The 20,219-nt window shown below is 38.4% G+C and overlaps 1 protein-coding gene across 2 annotated transcripts in view; it reads left to right on the forward strand.

Annotated features, from left to right (window-relative positions):
• The first annotated feature begins 738 nt into the window (after positions 1-738).
• Positions 739-20,219, forward strand: part of LOC106075898 (uncharacterized) — a 33,497-nt gene continuing 14,016 nt past the window's right edge. The window contains exons 1-3 of one of the 2 annotated variants that reach the window (XM_056018691.1): positions 739-913; positions 17,353-19,060; positions 19,872-19,916. In XM_056018691.1, coding sequence (XP_055874666.1) covers positions 17,432-19,060; positions 19,872-19,916 — 1,674 coding nt within the window. In that variant the 5' untranslated portion in view covers positions 739-913; positions 17,353-17,431. The remainder of the gene's footprint in view (positions 914-17,352; positions 19,061-19,871; positions 19,917-20,219) is intronic. The other variant, XM_056018690.1, reaches the window with a different exon arrangement.

Consider the following 20,219-nt stretch of genomic DNA (forward strand, 5'->3'; position numbering starts at 1 on the left):
GGACCAATACACCTAGAAATGGATGTCCATCACATGATAGAGAATTTGTGGGCCGAATTTTATAGAAATGCCCGGGCCGATATTGACACCCAGTCCGCCCCTGCTCGCAACAATATAAGAATGACCAGGGAGCTTATCAGTCTGACTTTGGTGTCGAGGGCTATGCATTTGCCTTTTCCCAAGTGCTGCCGTGAACTGTGCAATTGCAGCCATTAATTCAGGTTTGGTTCCCTCATCGGAGACGATAGCTCGGAGGTATAACATAAAACTTCACCTCTAATGCTGATGCCCCTTTTAAAGCCGGTTGGCTTTTGGACATAATATGATTTTTTTTTGGCATTTACTTGCATACCATATGCTGTAGAAGTCTTTATAATTGCTACATACTTTTTAGTCTTCTGACTAAAGGCACTATAGGGTCTTTAAAAAATTAACGATTTTACTAAAGTAATTAAATGTGAATACTCGTTTGTTATAAATTTCACTCTTTAGTTAATAGTAACAAATCTATAATTTTCACTTTTTCTTTCGTTTTTTGGAGGTAAATTTAGAATATATGGAGTCTAATGGAGTTATTATAAAGAGATTTCAACTCAAGATTAAATTCGGAGTGGCCTGGATATTTTGAACAAGTCTCTTTTCGGTTTCCAGGAAAGACAAGTCCGATTGCTTTCGATTGGTCTATTTACAGATTATCCGAGCAAATGTAGGTCAAAAAGCAGTGCAAAGTAAACGATATATGCAATTGCAAGTATGGGACCACGGATAAACAATACAATCAATAGTTAGGATTAGCTTGCCTAGTGTAGGTTATTTAAATAGATCCCCAGTGGTATTAGATAGATCTTTAAATTTTGATTACATCATTGCACTCGTGTGTAAACTCTAACTTGCAGATATCTAAAAGCCAAAGGTAATAGTAATATTTAGACTACATAGTATAATTTACTATAATAATAACTCTAATAAGGCATGACATGTCTTCGACTACGTGACTACCGTCTACGTAGATCTAGCTAGATCTAGTACTAGTCTAGTAGACTTATTAAGTTATTAACTTATCATCTTATCATGTCTTATGTCGTAGATAATCACTTATAAGTTCTAGATCTATATATTTAATATATTATATTCTAATAATAAGATAAGTATAAGTAATAACTAAATAAGATAATCATTAGAATCTATAGTATATTATATATTATATTAATGATTATTGACGATGTACTCTAGACTTTTTATAGAGTCTAGTAACTATCTAGAATAATCTAGATCTAGATATAAGTTATAAGACAAGTGATTAATAGTCTACTATGAGTATGAATGTATGAATACTAGATCTATAATATATTATATATATACAGTTATAGTTATACACACCAATGCAGTGGCTGATGGAGAAGAGTAACAGTAATATTAGAGTCTATATTATAAATATAGAAATCTAGTCTACTCTGTACTCACTATGATTATACTTTTATAGTTATAGTCTAGAGATAATAGAGAATAATACGTGACTAGAATTAACTTTTTATTTGATCTAAGATTATTATTATAGATCTAGATCAAGATTGATTTAATTATTTAAAAATTATATGTCATGTTAAATTAATTTTGATAATGTATACAATTTAGAAGTAGATCTAGTTTGTAACTTTAATATTCTTTTTTAGATTTTATAGTTTAATTAGATTGACCGAGGCCCTAGGCCTAGATTAGGCTAGATTATACAATTATTCTGTAGATCTAGAATCTAGACTATTGCTGACTTATTAGTCACAGTGTGTAGACACTAGGTGACTAGTCACTAGATTTGAGTGACATCTACTATATAAAATGTTTGTTTTACATGTTTCGGATGTACCTTCAGAGTTACTTTTTAGTCCAAACCTCCCGCAGAACGTCGGAGGATGGGCTCAGGCAGGGTTTGAACCCGAGACCATCAATAAATCCAAATGACAGTCCAGTGCGCAAACCGCACGACCAGGCAGCCATCTTTGTCCTTTATAAGTAGAATAGATCATGGTTAATCTGCTTATTATAGTAGATCTGTATACTAATATAGTGACTATAGTCGTTTAAGCGAGACTAATCATTTTAGTATGCCTCAACACTGACCTGCAAAGTCAACCTGTACGATGTGGCTACAAGGTATTGGTCTAAACTGCCCACAGGTTGTAATGTTGCAGGTCAGTGCTGAGGCCTTCTATGACCATTGGTCTCGGTTTAAGTCATTGATTAACATGCATGACTAGATGAACTAAGGGATACGCTTAGTATGTAAAAATCTTCTTTTTTGAAGTAATGTCTGTGTTTTATAATATAAGATGTTATATTATTTATGGTTTTATTTGATTTTGTCATTATAGTCATAGAGTGAAAGTCTAATGCTTCCTCAATTTTGAAATTTCTTTCCTGTATTGAAAAAGTCCTTTCAAGTCCCCCTTAGTTGGCAAACAAAAAGTCATCAACATAAACAATGTACAATAGTCAGGAGAAATTCAACCCTTTTAAATATAGAGTAAAAAAAAAATCACACTAACAGAGATGTTTTAAAATGTCTTCTTCAAATAGTTATTGTTGCAGATGCCTCTTCCCAAAACAGTTTACATAATATGTAAAAGGTCCTACCAGCTTTGCACCCACCCTTTTTTATTCTTCCCAAAACCTTGTCAGGTTGTCTGTGGTTCGCACTACATGCAGTAGCAGCACTACTGTTTGAGAACCAATACTCTTAATCCATTGCTATTAATATAGTATGACTCTTGATGTTGTGTACAGTTCAGTTATTGAAAGCTCTTTGTTTATACCTAGCTCATATCCAGCACTTCCCCATCTTGCAAAGCAACAAATGTGTTCAATATAGGCTAATTAGAGAAACAGAAGACGTAGGCTAGCTATATTGAATTTTAATAGAGATACGCGTGAGCAACGTATCAAGCCAAAACAACATTATCTTTTCTACAGTGTTTGGATCTGCTCATGCTACACGCCAACTTTGCCACTGGACCTCATTCACCAATCGTAAACAAGCAACATTTATCCAGTTGATTCTATATATCTTCTATACAAATTATGTAATCCATAAAGGCCGTCACGCGATACGTATTTTTCCATTGTTTTATCAATATCATGACGTGGCTATATGTGTTTATTTACGGTTGGTGAATTGAGGTCCATTCACTTGCTGAAATTTGTATAGAGTGAAATCATTTCAGCTTTTAGTTTTTGTGTAGTGTTAAGACACTTAGTATAGAGACGTACCATAGTTGACGGACTTTGAACGCGGCATTTGGTGAAGTCACGGATTAGTGGGTTTTAGTGTTTTTTTTTTATTGTCAGTTGGTGTTAGGACTTCAAGGTGACAACATCTTATTACGGGTCCTCGATTGTGGCCTTTATGCATTAAACTTGAAAGTATCAAAACGGTCTGGACTTAGCCCTTACGCCTTGTTCATGTGTAGGTCTTGTTCATAAGTAGTATAAACGTATCTAATACACCCGTACAAGAAACTCCAATATCTTCTGAGTAATCTGTCCAAGTCAGAGAGCCATCATACAACCCACCAAGATCAAGGCCGATCACAGTAACACAGGGGTTCTCAACCTGTGGGTCGCGACCCCCTTGGGGGGTCGATTGACGATTTGCCAGGGGTCGCCAAAGACCATCGAAAAAAAAAAAAGGATTGTTATTGTCTATTCTTCTATTGCTGTATGTGTGTGTGGGAGGGGGTGATCGCGGCAGAATGGGGGGGGGGTCCGCCGAGCTTAAAAGGTTGAGAACTGCTGCTGAGTAACATGACAGAAGGTTGAATCGTTTCTCGGTAGACCATCAGTTTTATTTGTGAGGCTCAGGTACATTCTCTTCATAACTCTTGTTCACTGTCTGGCGAAGGCGGCGGTGGCTTGGGCCACATGAAAGCTTAACCGTACTTGCACACGTCTTAGCGTCTCCACCAAGCTTGTTGTGGTACACCTTTGATTATGTATGTTGCAGGGGATGTCCATTAATGCTGTAGATACCAGTGGTGTCTATTTTAATATCATCTCGAGTTTCGACCCTATACCAAAATAGTCTCTGTGTATTTTTTTTTTGGTTTGGGGGGGGGGGCTGCGCGCATTGTCATAGTAGTGCGCATGTCCCCTGCACAGCGTGGTAATATTCAGTCTGGTAACACACTACTTCCTGGTTTGGTTTCGTTATGTAATTTGTGCTTAAAATCATGTCACTCCATTGGAGCGGACAATTAAAAAAAAAAATTATACGTTTTTACAACACACTTTTTGCACCCTGGGAATGAAATCAGTTTCTCAATGTGCAAGCCACAAGACAACACAGGCATTATTGTAGACAACACTTGACACGAAGCGGAGTGGATAGCTCTTGATATGATCCACTCTGGATAGCACTTGACATGATCCAGTGTGGATAACACTTGTCGTAATCCAGTGTGGATAACACTTGGCATGATCTAGTGGGGATAACACTTGTCGTAATCCAGTGTGGATAACACTTGTCGTAATCCAGTGTGGATAACACTTGACATGATCTAGTGGGGATAGCACTTTAGATAATCTATTGTGGATAGCACATGGCATGCTCTAGTCTGGATATACAGCTCCTTCTTTGTGGTCGAAGATGAGCACGTGTCTTATTTCCTATGAAGTCGAAGGTGGCTATGAAGTCCCATCCTCGATTTAAAAAAGCCAGCCCCATGGGTAAGCTGGGTCTACTGCAGATAAGCCTGCTTCTTCTCTTGAGTCTTTTATTGGCTCTGCGTTCTTTCAACGCTGGTCGCTCTCCTTGCCTCGCATCTCGAGACTCCCGCATTCACAGCTACAGAACACGAGGAGCGATCCCAGCCGTGAATGTCAGTATCACTGTTATCGAGGGAGCTCTTTAGGATGTCTTTGTAACGCTTGTATTGACCCCCCCCCATGAGAGCGCTTTCTTGCTCACGTCATATCTACAACACTGAAAGTCTACAGTGCTGTTGTCTGGATAGTACTTGACATGATCTAGTCTGACTGGATAGTACTTGACATGATCTAGTCTGACTGGATAGTACTTGACATGATCTAGTCTGGATAGTACTTGACATGATCTAGTCTGACTGGATAGTACTTGACATGATCTAGTCTGGATAGTACTTGACTTGATCAAGTCTGAATAGTACTTAACATGATCTAGTCTGGATAGTACTTGACATGATCAAGTCTGAATAGTACTTAACATGATCTAGTCTGGATAGTACTTAACATGATCTAGTCTGGATAGTACTTAACATGATCTAGTCTGGATAGTAGGCCTTACTTGACATGATCTAGTCTGGATAGTACTTGACATGATCAAGTCTGAATAGTACTTAACAGGATATAGTCTGGATAGTAGGCCTTACTTGACATGATCTAGTCTGGATAGTACTTGACATGATCAAGTCTGAATAGTACTTAACAGGATCTAGTCTGGATAGTAGGCCTTACTTGACATGATCTAGTCTGGATAGTAGGCCTTACTTGACATGATCTAGTCTGGATAGTAGGCCTTACTTGACATGATCTAGTCTGGATAGTAGGCCTTACTTGACATGATCTAGTCTGGATAGTACTTGACATGATCAAGTCTGAATAGTACTTAACAGGATATAGTCTGGATAGTAGGCCTTACTTGACATGATCTAGTCTGGATAGTAGGCCTTACTTGACATGATCTAGTCTGGATAGTACTTGACATGATCAAGTCTGAATAGTACTTAACAGGATCTAGTCTGGATAGTAGGCCTTACTTGACATGATCTAGTCTGGATAGTAGGCCTTACTTGACATGATCTAGTCTGGATAGTAGGCCTTACTTGACATGATCTAGTCTGGATAGTAGGCCTTACTTGACATGATCTAGTCTGGATAGTACTTGACATGATCAAGTCTGAATAGTACTTAACAGGATCTAGTCTGGATATTAGGCCTTACTTGACATGATCTAGTCTGGATAGTAGGCCTTACTTAACATGATCTAGTCTGGATAGTAGGCCTTACTTGACATGATCTAGTCTGGATAGTACTTGACATGATCTAGTCGGGATAGTACTGACATGATCTAGTCTGGATAGTACTTGACATGATCTAGTTTGGATAGCACTATACTTGACATGATCTAGTCTGGATAGTACTTGACATGATCTAGTCTGGATAGTAGGCCTTACTTGACATGATCTAGTCTGGATAGTACTTGACATGATCTAGTCGGGATAGTACTGACATGATCTAGTCTGGATAGTACTTGACATGATCTAGTTTGGATAGCACTACCACTTGACATGAGCTAGTCTGGATAGTACTACCACTTGACATGAGCTAGTCTGGATAGTACTACCACTTGACATGATCTAGTCTGGATAGTACTACCACTTGACATGAGCTAGTCTGGATAGTACTTGACATGATCTAGTTTGGATAGTACTATACTTGACATGATCTAGTTTGGATAGCACTACCACTTGACATGAGCTAGTCTGGATAGTACTACCACCTGACATGAGCTAGTCTGGATAGTACTTGACATGATCTAGTCTGGATAGTAGGCCTTACTTGACATGATCTAGTCTGGATAGTACTTGACATGATCTAGTCTGAATAGTACTTATCAGGATCTAGTCTGGATAGTACTTGACATGATCTAGTCTGGATAGCACTACCACTTGACATGATCTAGTCTGGGTAGCACTACCACTTGACATGAGCTAGTGTGTACAGTACTTGACATGAGTCGAGATGTGGATCGATCTGTGTACGTGCAAGGCTCAATCGAAGAGTCGGGAAGTCATTCAATTGAGAGCTTCGTAAACCAATAAGCTGGTCACGGAAAACGAGAAAGTTCTATTAAGAGATTACTTAAACATAATGGACTAGGAAAGTCTTTTTGGAAGACTAATATAAGAAAGCGAGGCACTCGAGGTCAGAGGTCAGTACAGTCGTTGGTTCGTAAAGTCATTACTCTTTGCCCGTTGTGCTTTACTTAATCTTCGTAGCTTTTTGGGCAGTCAACCTTGTTTTACTACTGAAATGATTGACTACAAGTGTGTTTGGTGTAAATAAAGCTCACCACAAACATATATATTTCATTGGATTGAGATTGAGGATATTTTAAACAGGGCAGGGGGGGTCCGGAACCTTATTGGCTTGGTGGGCCACTCTAATTTAAAAGAAAAAAACGCCAAGGCGGGCCGCACAAAACTTTCGCACAAAATCTGAACCAATGTCGCACTTTAGATAATTACTCCATGGGGGAGTCTTCTCGGTCTACAAGCGGGGAACAAAGAAATAATCTTCATGTCAATTTACTTGTAACATTCTTCTTTCTTCTGTCAATTAAAATTTAAATTGGACCGTGCTCCTAGATACCTTATGCTTCTGACTGCGCATGTCTCTCAACGAAGTCGTAATTTATGTCAAAGGCTCAGGATGTAAACATGGCCAATGACGTCACGCGGCTGGGCTGTTTATTTTATTTTTTGTTCCTATTCTTAACGTTGCAGTGTTTTGCCTTTATTTTATATTCTAACCATTACTTAGACATTTGACAGCAGTGCTTGTTCTTCTGTTGTTTTAATTTATTTTTTTCAGTCAAGAATATTAATAGTGGCCCCATGACTATTGAATCACAGTTTTCTATTTTTTTGGTTAGTCTCGTTAGTAATTATTGCAACAGTTAAGCACTATACAAGTTAGTCATTCTAAGAAAAGTAAAAGTAAAGTTCCCCTTTCGGACCTTGTGATCTATGTGGCAGATGATGTAAAGGTCATCTGGTTCTGTGGCCCGCGGTTAACGAGGGTGTCATGTGGCCAGCATAACGGCTAACCGCCTTTTACTTTTACCCAACTAATGTCAGGTACCCATTAGAGCTGGGTGGACTCAGAAGCGACCTAAAGATCCCGAAAGTAAAAAAATCCCAGTCTTCAACAGGATTCGAACCCGGGTCCCCTGTTCGGAATCTAAGCTCTTTACCACTCAGCCACCGCGTCTACTATTAATTCTTTTTGAAAAAAAAAATGAAAAAAAAAAAAAAAAGTAAGTGTGACTATTTCACGACGTCTGCGTTGCACATGTTGCTGACTTTAAGGCTTTGGGGCTGGGCTTGATGAGACGGAAAGGGGGGGGGGGGAGAAAGGGGGGTGGCGAGTAGCAGGTGTCCAAAAGCAACCCAGTTTGTGCTGAGCGGAAAGATAATCAATGGTCTCTCGTCTCTCCACTTCTTTCCCCTCTGCCCGAGACCAGTCGTCTTGGAAGGCCTAAACACTGACCCGCAACGTTGCAACCTGTGGGCTGTGGAGACCACGTCGCCTCGTTATAGGTCTGTGGAGACCACGTCGCCTCGTTATAGGTCTGTGGAGACCACGTCGCCTCGTTATAGGTCTGTGGAGACCACGTCGCCTCGTTATAGGTCTGTGGAGACCACGTCGCCTCGTTATAGGTCTGTGGAGACCACGTCGCCTCGTTATAGGTCTGTGGAGACCACGTCGCCTCGTTATAGGTCTGTGGAGACCACGTCGCCTCGTTATAGGTCTGTGGAGACCACGTCGCCTCGTTATAGGTCTGTACGGCGTGGCAACGAGCTATTTGGTTGCGACGTCGCAGGGTGAGTGCTAACTCTTTCTCTCCGTAATTATTTACCGCATTCTGATGGAATCAACGCTGGTATCGTCAGTTCGGAGAGAAAGAGTTAAAGCCTTTTACAACGATAGGTCTCGTTCAGTCTCATGCTCCCCATTTTCTCCGTCACTCTTTTATTTTTTCGCATTCTGTTTGTAGTTCTTTTCTCGCTCTCTTTCAGATCTCTCCCCGCTATTCTAAAATACTTTTCATTAAATCTCCGCCCCCCCCCCCGGCAAGCTTTTTTCCCCCCTATTTAGTAGGCCTACATTTTCTTTGACTATTATTGACCTGCGACCTGGAAATGATATTTCAAGTTGACTCCAGCTGATAACTGGTGAACGCAAAAAAAGGAATGACGTCAGTCTCGGTTGAATACATTTCGCCACGCCTGGCACATGAGTTCGTACCAAGTACTTACCTGGCATACCATACAGCGTGCATAGCCCCATTCTGGAGTCTATAAACGTTGGCTTGAGTTACTTTCAGGTAACACTATAACAACCAAACCAAATTCAGGAAACTTTTTCCCCCCCTCTCCTGATTTACCTGGGAAGAGGAGGGGGGATCCGGATACTTTCTTGATTGGTTACAGTGACACTGGAATATTCCAAGGAAGTGTGTTTATGGCTGGAAACAACTCCAGAACAAGAGAAACTAGAACAGACACAAAATATCCTCGAGATTATTAAAAAAACAACGAATATTCACATTTGATTAGAGTAACGCCATTGATAAAGCAGCAAAATAAAACAAAAATAGTTTTAGAAAGAAAAAAAAGCTTATATATATATATATATATATATATATATGGTGAAGAACTCCACAGTTACAACTATATATTCAACAATGTAAGAATCTATTTTCCGTTTTCGATACCGGGTATCAGACAAAATAATTAATTACCAATAATTAATTGACGAATTGGTAATTTTTTTAAAAAATTGATTCAGCGGGGCTGACTTTTACGTCACTGTGGTTAGATTGTATGTAGGTCAGACTTCTATGTGGGTCAGTGTATTGGCTTATGGGAATGCCATTGAGACCTATGTAAGGCCTTTGTGTCTTAAGTAGACCATGTGTGGCTGCGTGGGCCTGTGTGACTTGTGCTTTTGTGACAAATAAATCGAGCAATAGTTTGAACCAGAAAAACAAATCTTCTGTTGAGTTGTATACAATAGTAAACATGTAGTTGTATTATTATTTAGATTGGTGGTATCTTAGTATTGTGAGTATTTGTAAGGAATTGGAGAGTTGAGAACTAAACTGTAATCATTTCTGTGGATATTCCTTGACGAGAGTGTTGGCTGGGCCAGTACAATGACGAAACACTTTTTTTTCCCCAACAAATAAAAGTAAGAAAAGTAACCCCACTCGGGGCAGATGATGTAAAGCTCGTTTGTTTCTATGGCCAGCGGTTAATGAGGGTGTCATGTGGCCAGCACAAGCAATGTTGACTACAGTTCTATAAATCCCAGTCTTCAATTTGGAAACCCCGAGACGACTCGGTTCGGAAGCTAAGTGCTTATCACACAGCCACTACGCCCCATAACCAACTAATGGAACATCGATATTAGTGCTACCTGGACTTCCAGCTAATGGAACATCGATATTAGTGCTACCTGGACTTCCAACCAATGGAACATCGATATTAGTGCTACCTAGACTTCCAACTAATGTAACATCGATATTAGTGCTACCTAGACTTCCAACTAATGGAACATCGATATTAGTGCTGCCTGGACTTCTAACTAATGGAACATCGATATTAGTGCTACCTGGACTTCTAACTAATGGAACATCGATATTAGTGCTACCTGGGCTTCCAACTAATGGAACATCGATATTAGTGCTACCTGGACTTCCAACTAATGGAAAATTGATATTAGTGCTACTTGCACTTCCAACTAATGGAAAATCGATATTAGTGCTACATGGACTTCCAACAAATGGAACATCGATATTAGTGCTACCTAGACTTCCAGCTAATGGAACATCGATATTAGTGCTACATAGACTTCCAGCTAATGGAACATCGATATTAGTGCTACCTGGACTTCCAGCTAATGGAACATCGATAATAGTGCTACCTGGACTTCCAGCTAATGGAACATCGATATTGGTGCTACCTGGACTTCCAGCTAATGGAACATCGATATTAGTGCTACCTGGACTTCCAACTAATGGAACATCGATATTAGTGCTACCTGGACTTCCAGCTAATGGAACATCGACATTAGTGCTACATGGACTTCCAACTAATGGAACATCGATATTAGTGCTACCTGGACTTCCAACTAATGGAACATCGATATTAGTGCTACCTGGACTTCCAACTAATGGAACATCGATATTAGTGCTACCTGGACTTCCAGCTAATGGAACATCGATATTAGTGCTACGTAGACTTCCAACAAACGGAACATCGTTATTAGTGCTACCTGGACTTCCAGCTAATGGAACATCGATATTAGTACTACATGGACTTCCAACTAATGGAACATCGATATTAGTGCTACCTGGACTTCCAGCTAATGGAACATTGATATTAGTGCTACATGGACTTCCAACTAATGGAACATCGATATTAGTGCTACCTAGACTTCCAACTAATGGAACATCGATATTAGTGCTACCTAGACTTCCAACTAATGGAACATCGATATTAGTGCTACCTGGACTTCCAACTAATGGAACATCGATATTAGTGCTACCTAGACTTCCAACCAATGGAACATCGATATTAGTGCTACCTAGACTTCCAACCAATGGAACATCGATATTAGTGCTACCTGGACTTCCAACCAATGGAACATCGATATTAGTGCTACCTAGACTTCCAACTAATGGAACATCGATAATAGTGCTACGTAGACTTACAACTAATGGAACATCGATAATAGTGCTACCTGGACTTCCAACCAATGGAACATCGATATTAGTGCTACATAGACTTCTTACTAATGGAACATCGATATTAGTGCTACCTAGACTTCCAACTAATGGAACATCGATATTAGTGTTGCCTGGATTTCGAGCGTGTTCAAACTTTGAATTAAAAATTCCAGCCTTCCAGGTACCACAGCTTGCACCCAGCGCTAGGTAATCAATAACATCCCAGAGATAAATCAAGATCAACCAAGACTGTCTTGAAGTTTCAGTTTCGATATGAGTTACAAACAACTACCGTACATGAAGTGCACATGCTTACAATCTAGGTTGTTGTTGTTGTTTTTTTCCGACTTAAAATGTGTTGGTTTTGAGGAGTTGTATCCCTTTGATTTTCAGAAATGTGCAGACGTTAATTTTTTTTTTTTTTAAACTCTTTCTCTCCGTAATTATTTACCACATTCTGATGGAATCAACGCTGGTATCGTCAGTTAGGAGAGAAAGAGTTAAATCTGAACATAGTTCATTATTTCTTGGCTTGTAGCATGGACACGCCATCTCCAGAGTCATTTCTTGAAGTGATGCTGAAACAAGAATGATATAATCTAAAAAAAAAAAAAAACACAAATTATTTCCCACTTTATGTTCAAATAGTATACTATTACTAAACATGCATATTTCATATCAGTGAAAAATTAATAGAAAAAAAAGGCCAATAAGGGAATCGAACAGACGACTTTCGCGCATTAGCACGATGCTCTATCCCGATTAGCTAACCGGCTATACAACATACGGTCAATGTGTTAAAAATTCATTCAACCATTAATGAAGCGGTATTTTTGAAATGCGTTAATGCACTGCGTTGTCTCATAACACGAATTGATGTACGGAATATGCCAACTCGATAGGGAAATTAAAAAGTTGTCGAAAGAAATGATTCAATTTTATTTTTTTTACTGTAAACATGTCAAAAGTGTGAGCGAGTGTAGGAATTGAAAAAACAAATGCTATGTGCACGCGGAGCCCAAAACTTTGTACTCGTACTCCAAAACACTCGTAAGTTCTTCGTTTTTGGAGAACTATGGACTTCATGAATGGAATACTCGGCTCAAACCAGAACAGACGCTTCATGTTGGATTGCTTTGTTTGATTTTGGATGAGTGTCTGGTCGTGCGGTATGCGCTCTGGACTATCGATGGTCCCGGGTTCGAAACCTGTCAGCCGCCATCCCCGTCGTGCGGAAGGTTTGGACTAGGATCTGAAGGAACGTCGGAAACATGGAAAGCAAAAGAACAAAACTTCGATGAAAGGCTTTCTTGTAAATGACACACATGAAGCTTGATTACTTACTTACTCGTCACTTTTGGCTGATCTTAATCTATTCCACTGAGTTTTCAGTTAGCAAGCAGCCTACGGATGTTTATGTATTTGTATTCTAATGCACGCCAAATGCAATGGACGATGGAGTAACAGAGGTGCACCCCCCTCACCCCGTTATAAAGATCAACTAGAGGAAAGTAGTTTTCAGCAGAGGGCCTCTGAAAGAGACAGTGGGAGAGGAGGGCCGCGATGCACACATTTGAGGCTCAAAGAAAAGGCCCTTGGGGGAAGACAGGCACAGAAGACGAAATAGAACTTAATGTCGATACCGGGGGGGGGAGGCTTTGTGTGCATTAGATGCGGCAAAATATGAAGGTCGCAGATGGGCCAGCGTAGTCACTCAGGTATTGTCATTAATCCAAAGTTTTGGTACGTCTAACCTGTTTATGTTGAACACAGTCTGAAGATCGCGAGCTAGTTCGATCGCTAAGTGTGTAATCACCTGATTTTGTAATTCAAAGTTTGAAGGGGGTTAGAGACTTATTTACACATTATGTCTGACTACGTTCAAGATTTGAACGATATAATAGGTCGTTGGACTTGGGACGTACTTTCGTTCTTTGAATGTTTGCCGACTTGTTGACACGTGCTACGGAACTCTAACTAGACTTGGGACCTGCAGAAAAGAACAATAAAGCCTACACATCTCGAAGTTTGCTTTGACTCCCGAATCAACTCATATAATAATATACATTTCATTTCACTAACGCCTTTACCAAATACAGGCACTTTGATAATCTAACAGACAGAAAAGAACGGGAAAAAGTGTTCTCACTAACGCCTTTACCAAATACAGGCACTTTGATAATCTAACAGACAGAAAGGAACGGGAAAAAGTGTTCTACAACTGTTTTGAACAGGTAGGACCTTGGAGCGCAGGACTCTCTGACGGGACATATAGATCTAGAATGATCAGTTCACAACTAGAGTTGAGTTCACTAAAAGCGGGGACCTCTTGGGAAATAGAGAAGGGTGTTCACAAAGGTGCTAGGGGCATTTCATCATTGTAGATGTACGAATGACATGACAACTTAAGCTAAAATTACTATCACCGTCAAAGTTGAGCGCAACTCTCCCGGTATTGAATTGCTTATTACCTCTATCAGTTCTAGATTTAAGTTTATTTCTTATGCTGATTGTTCCCAAAATGTACGTTGATCCCAAAAATGTCAGTTGATCCCTAAAATGTCAGTTGATCCCAAAAATTTAAATTGATCTCAACATATCATTTGATCCCAAAATAAAATTGATCCCAAATTGTTGATTGATTCTAAAATGTTAGTTGATCCCAAAAAATTTAAATTGATCTCAAAATATCAATTGATCCCAAAATAAAGTTGATCCCCAATTGTTGATTGATTCTAAAATGTTAGTTGATCCCGAAATGTCAATTGTTCCCAAATAGTCAGTTGATCCCAAAATGTTAGTTGATACCAAAATGTCAATTGATTCAAAAAATTTAAATTGATCCCAAAATATCAATTGATACCAAAAATTTAAAATGATCCCAAAATTCAAATTGATCCCAAAATGTTGAATGATCCTAAAATGTCTATTGATCCCAAAATGTTAGTTGATCCCAAAATGTCCATTGTTTCCAAATAGTCAGTTGATCCCAAAATGTCCATTGTTTCCAAATAGTCAGTTGATCCCAAAATGTCCATTGTTTCCAAATAGTCAGTTGATCCCAAAATGTCCATTGTTTCCAAATAGTCAGTTGATCCCAAAATGTCCATTGTTTCCAAATAGTCAGTTGATCCCAAAATGTCCATTGTTTCCAAATAGTCAGTTGATCCCAAAATGTCCATTGTTTCCAAATAGTCAGTTGATCCCAAAATGTCCATTGTTTCCAAATAGTCAGTTGATCCCAAAATGTCCATTGTTTCCAAATAGTCAGTTGATCCCAAAATGTCCATTGTTTCCAAATAGTCAGTTGATCCCAAAATGTCCATTGTTTCCAAATAGTCAGTTGATCCCAAAATGTCCATTGTTTCCAAATAGTCAGTTGATCCCAAAAATGTCCATTGTTTCCAAATAGTCAGTTGATCCCAAAATGTCCATTGTTTCCAAATAGTCAGTTGATCCCAAAATGTCCATTGTTTCCAAATAGTCAGTTGATCCCAAAATGTCCATTGTTTCCAAATAGTCAGTTGATCCCAAAATGTCCATTGTTTCCAAATAGTCAGTTGATCCCAAAATGTCCATTGTTTCCAAATAGTCAGTTGATCCCAAAATGTCCATTGTTTCCAAATAGTCAGTTGATCCCAAAATGTCCATTGTTTCCAAATAGTCAGTTGATCCCAAAATGTCCATTGTTTCCAAATAGTCAGTTGATCCCAAAATGTCCATTGTTTCCAAATAGTCAGTTGATCCCAAAATGTCCATTGTTTCCAAATAGTCAGTTGATCCCAAAAATGTCCATTGTTTCCAAATAGTCAGTTGATCCCAAAATGTCCATTGTTTCCAAATAGTCAGTTGATCCCAAAATGTCCATTGTTTCCAAATAGTCAGTTGATCCCAAAATGTCCATTGTTTCCAAATAGTCAGTTGATCCCAAAATGTCCATTGTTTCCAAATAGTCAGTTGATCCCAAAATGTCCATTGTTTCCAAATAGTCAGTTGATCCCAAAATGTCCATTGTTTCCAAATAGTCAGTTGATCCCAAAATGTCCATTGTTTCCAAATAGTCAGTTGATCCCAAAATGTCCATTGTTTCCAAATAGTCAGTTGATCCCAAAATGTCCATTGTTTCCAAATAGTCAGTTGATCCCAAAATGTCCATTGTTTCCAAATAGTCAGTTGATCCCAAAATGTCCATTGTTTCCAAATAGTCAGTTGATCCCAAAATGTCCATTGTTTCCAAATAGTCAGTTGATCCCAAAAATGTCCATTGTTTCCAAATAGTCAGTTGATCCCAAAATGTCCATTGTTTCCAAATAGTCAGTTGATCCCAAAATGTCCATTGTTTCCAAATAGTCAGTTGATCCCAAAATGTCCATTGTTTCCAAATAGTCAGTTGATCCCAAAATGTCCATTGTTTCCAAATAGTCAGTTGATCCCAAAATGTCCATTGTTTCCAAATAGTCAGTTGATCCCAAAAATGTCCATTGTTTCCAAATAGTCAGTTGATCCCAAAATGTCCATTGTTTCCAAATAGTCAGTTGATCCCAAAATGTCCATTGTTTCCAAATAGTCAGTTGATCCCAAAATGTCCATTGTTTCCAAATAGTCAGTTGATCCCAAAATGTCCATTGTTTCCAAATAGTCAGTTGATCCCAAAATGTCCATTGTTTCCAAATAGTCAGTTGATCCCAAAATGTCCATTGTTTCCAAATAGTCAGTTGATCCCAAAATGTCCATTGTTTCCAAATAGTCAGTTGATCCCAAAAATGTCCATTGTTTCCAAATAGTCAGTTGATCCCAAAATGTCCATTGTTTCCAAATAGTCAGTTGATCCCAAAAATGTCCATTGTTTCCAAATAGTCAGTTGATCCCAAAATGTCCATTGTTTCCAAATAGTCAGTTGATCCCAAAAATGTCCATTGTTTCCAAATAGTCAGTTGATCCCAAAATGTCCATTGTTTCCAAATAGTCAGTTGATCCCAAAAATGTCCATTGTTTCCAAATAGTCAGTTGATCCCAAAATGTCCATTGTTTCCAAATAGTCAGTTGATCCCAAAATGTCCATTGTTTCCAAATAGTCAGTTGATCCCAAAATGTCCATTGTTTCCAAATAGTCAGTTGATCCCAAAAATGTCCATTGTTTCCAAATAGTCAGTTGATCCCAAAAATGTCCATTGTTTCCAAATAGTCAGTTGATCCCAAAATGTCCATTGTTTCCAAATAGTCAGTTGATCCCAAAATGTCCATTGTTTCCAAATAGTCAGTTGATCCCAAAAATGTCAGTTGATGCCTAAAATGTCAGTTGATCCCAAAAATTTTAATTGATCTCAAAATATTAATTGATCCCAAATTGTCAATTGATTCAAAAAAATTTAGATTGATCCCAAAATGTCAATTGATTCAAAAAAATTTAGATTGATCCCAAAATGTCAATTGATTCCAAAAATGTCAATCGGTCATTACATAAAATATTGACTTCTCTTGTAGATGATTTGTTACTGTGTGTTTAATATAGTATACTTCTATAGTCATCAGTTGTAATGATAAAGATGAAGGTAAACATCATAGCCAAACTAAATTTACATCTTTTCTCCAGAACGGGAAAGAAAGACAGACTACACAAAACTAATAGTGGCTTTTTCACTTTCTGGGGCCGCTGAAAATATGGGTCCTGATTTTGAAAAATAGACCTCTGAGCATGCTATAAGCATGAAAGTACTGCTAGATAAAAGCTATAATTTATTTATTTTACTGCTTCTGTATTTGTATTAAATGGTTGTTTTTTTTTTTTTAATATTTTTTTCTTTCAGTTTTTTAAATTTTTTGAAGACCATTCGTTCTGTGATGCTGCCAACAATTCTGACGATGAGCTATTGAACCTTGACCACAATGGACAACAAAGCGGTCAGGAAGGGGAGTGACATTGGTCAGATGCATGATGGGAGTCTGACGCAACGAAGAAGGGCAACGCTGAAAAAATCTAAGGAACAAGAGATTGATGGGAGCACTGTTGAAGGGAACGCAGAACTGTGGCAATTATCCGATAATGACTTTAGTAGCATTGATAGTGCAGGCCATTCAAGGGAAAGCTCATTGCAGCATTCTGATTCAGGACAAGGAGATTCTCTACTGAATTCTGATTCCCCTCTGAAGAATTTATTGCCTGATCGAGAAAGATCATTGACTCATTCAGACTTGAGTCTTGGGAGGTCAGTAGAACGATCAGAGTCTGGGCAAGAACCATCCTTACAACACTCAGATTCAGGTCAGGGGAAGTCACTTCTCCATTCCCTCTCCAATCAAGGGAAGTCATTAGAGCGTTCAGATTCAAGTCAAGAGAAGTCATTACCACATTCAGATTCAGGTCAAGGGAAGTCACTTCTCCATTCCCTCTCCAATCAAGGGAAGTCATTAGAGCGTTCAGATTCAAGCCAAGAGAAGTCATTACCACATTCAGATTCAGGTCAAGGGAAATCACTTTTCCATTCACTCTCTAATCAAGGGAAGTCATTACAGCGTTCAGGTCCAAGTCAAGAGAAGTCATTACCACATTCAGATTCAGGTCAAGGGAAGTCACTTCTCCATTCACTCTCTAATCAAGGGCAATCATTACAACCTTCAGATTTTGACCAGGAGAAATCATTACAGCAGTCGCCTTCATACTGGGGGCAGTCATTGGAACCATTCAATTACAGGGAGGAAGACATAAGGGTAGACTTAAAACAAACCGCGGTGACAGACTCTTCACAGGCTTCAAGTGTAACTTTGCAAACGCCTGGAAATTTGAATTATTTGACAGAACCAGTGAACAGACTATTGGACAATCCAGATTCAGGTACGAAATGTACTCCTGTCTATCCAAACCAGCCAATTTTTACATTCCCTCCATCTACCGAAGAAATGATTTCACTTCCATTGCAGACATTTCTTGACCTCTTAAGTACACAGTACAAACATAACAGTCAGACCCTGCCGTCACTTGCATACGTTCGCCATAACAGCTGGGCAGGTCCTACTTACTGTGGCTCCTTAAAACAGAAAGAGAGACATTTGCCGGAAGAAGCGTCTTGTGATGGAATAAATCCTGAGCCTGGACATCAATCGGTGTTCAAAGAATCCACCAAAAGTCAACTGAAGCAACAGATAGAAGGCTCGGTTTGTCTCGGAGATAAAGCTGAAACGCGTCATGTCGCCCGGCCTCTTTCTGGAGGAGGTAGAACTTCCTTGACACAACATCACCCCAAAACGCCCAATCTCAGCTCGTTTGATAACATTAACGGCCTCACTGACACGCATCTCAGCACAATAAGCTGGACCAAAAACAATCTCTCCGATACGAAGAGCTATGACATTGGCTCCCCGCTGATCTCCATTGCAAGCTTATCAACTAGTGGTGCCTACCACATCCCCTCCCCGCCCGGGATATCCAGAGCCAACTTTGACCAGCTGACCAAAGAACTCTTGAAGGCCAAGGAAGATAAAAACACTTTGGAAGAAGATGTTTCTAGACTCAAAAAGGTTTGTGTCAATATGTTATACATCATGAGTCTGTTTATATGTTTTACACATCATGAGTTTGTTTATGTGTTATACGTCAAAAGAGGTATGTGTTCATATGTTATACATCATGAGTTTCTTTATGTCATACATCATGAGTTTCTTTATGTCATACATCATGAGTTTCTTTATATCATACATCATGAGTTTCTTTATATTATACATCATGAGTTTCTTTATATTATACATCATGAGTTTCTTTATATTATACATCATGAGTTTCTTTATATTATACATCATGAGTTTCTTTATATTATACATCATGAGTTTCTTTATATCATACATCATGAGTTTCTTTATATCATACATCATGAGTTTCTTTATGTCATACATCATGAGTTTCTTTATATCATACATCATGAGTTTCTTTAGATTATACATCATGAGTTTCTTTATATTATACATCATGAGTTTCTTTATATTATACATCATGAGTTTCTTTATATCATACATCATGAGTTTCTTTATATTATAAATCATGAGTTTCTTTATATCATACATCATGAGTTTCTTTATATCATACATCATGAGTTTCTTTATATTATACATCATGAGTTTCTTTATATTATACATCATGAGTTTCTTTAGATTATACATCATTAGTTCAACTGTTAATTGAAACATTCTATTTACTCAGTGGATTGATTTAATATTGCACTTAACTCATTGTTGCCTTCTTTTAACCGTGTCAATAAAAGTAATCTTATCATACAAACCTAGAGAGTAACCTAGGTAATGATAATCCTCTGAGAGCTGATTTATTCTGTTTCAGTTAAATGAAGATTTAAAGATGAAGAACTATTTCTTAGAGTCCAATGTAAGTATAAATGCATTGTACTGCTTCAAATAAAAAAACAAAGGCAAACATTTTGTCATGCTCAACTGTAACGCAACGCAACTCTCAATATTTGACACATTGAAATACTTAAACTTTTTAAAAATTAACTCTTTCTTTCCTAACTGACGATACCAGCGTTGATTCCACCGGAATGTGGTAAATAATTACGGAGAGAAAGAGTTAAAAATGCATTAGAAAGAGGAAAAAAAAAAGAACACTAAACAACATCTTTTACTCTGCAGTTTTTTTTTTAAATTGTGCCCAGGAAACACTTTATGAAAA

The sequence above is a fragment of the Biomphalaria glabrata genome, chromosome 2 (genome assembly GCF_947242115.1).
Source record: "Biomphalaria glabrata chromosome 2, xgBioGlab47.1, whole genome shotgun sequence".
NCBI lineage: Eukaryota > Metazoa > Mollusca > Gastropoda > Planorbidae > Biomphalaria > Biomphalaria glabrata.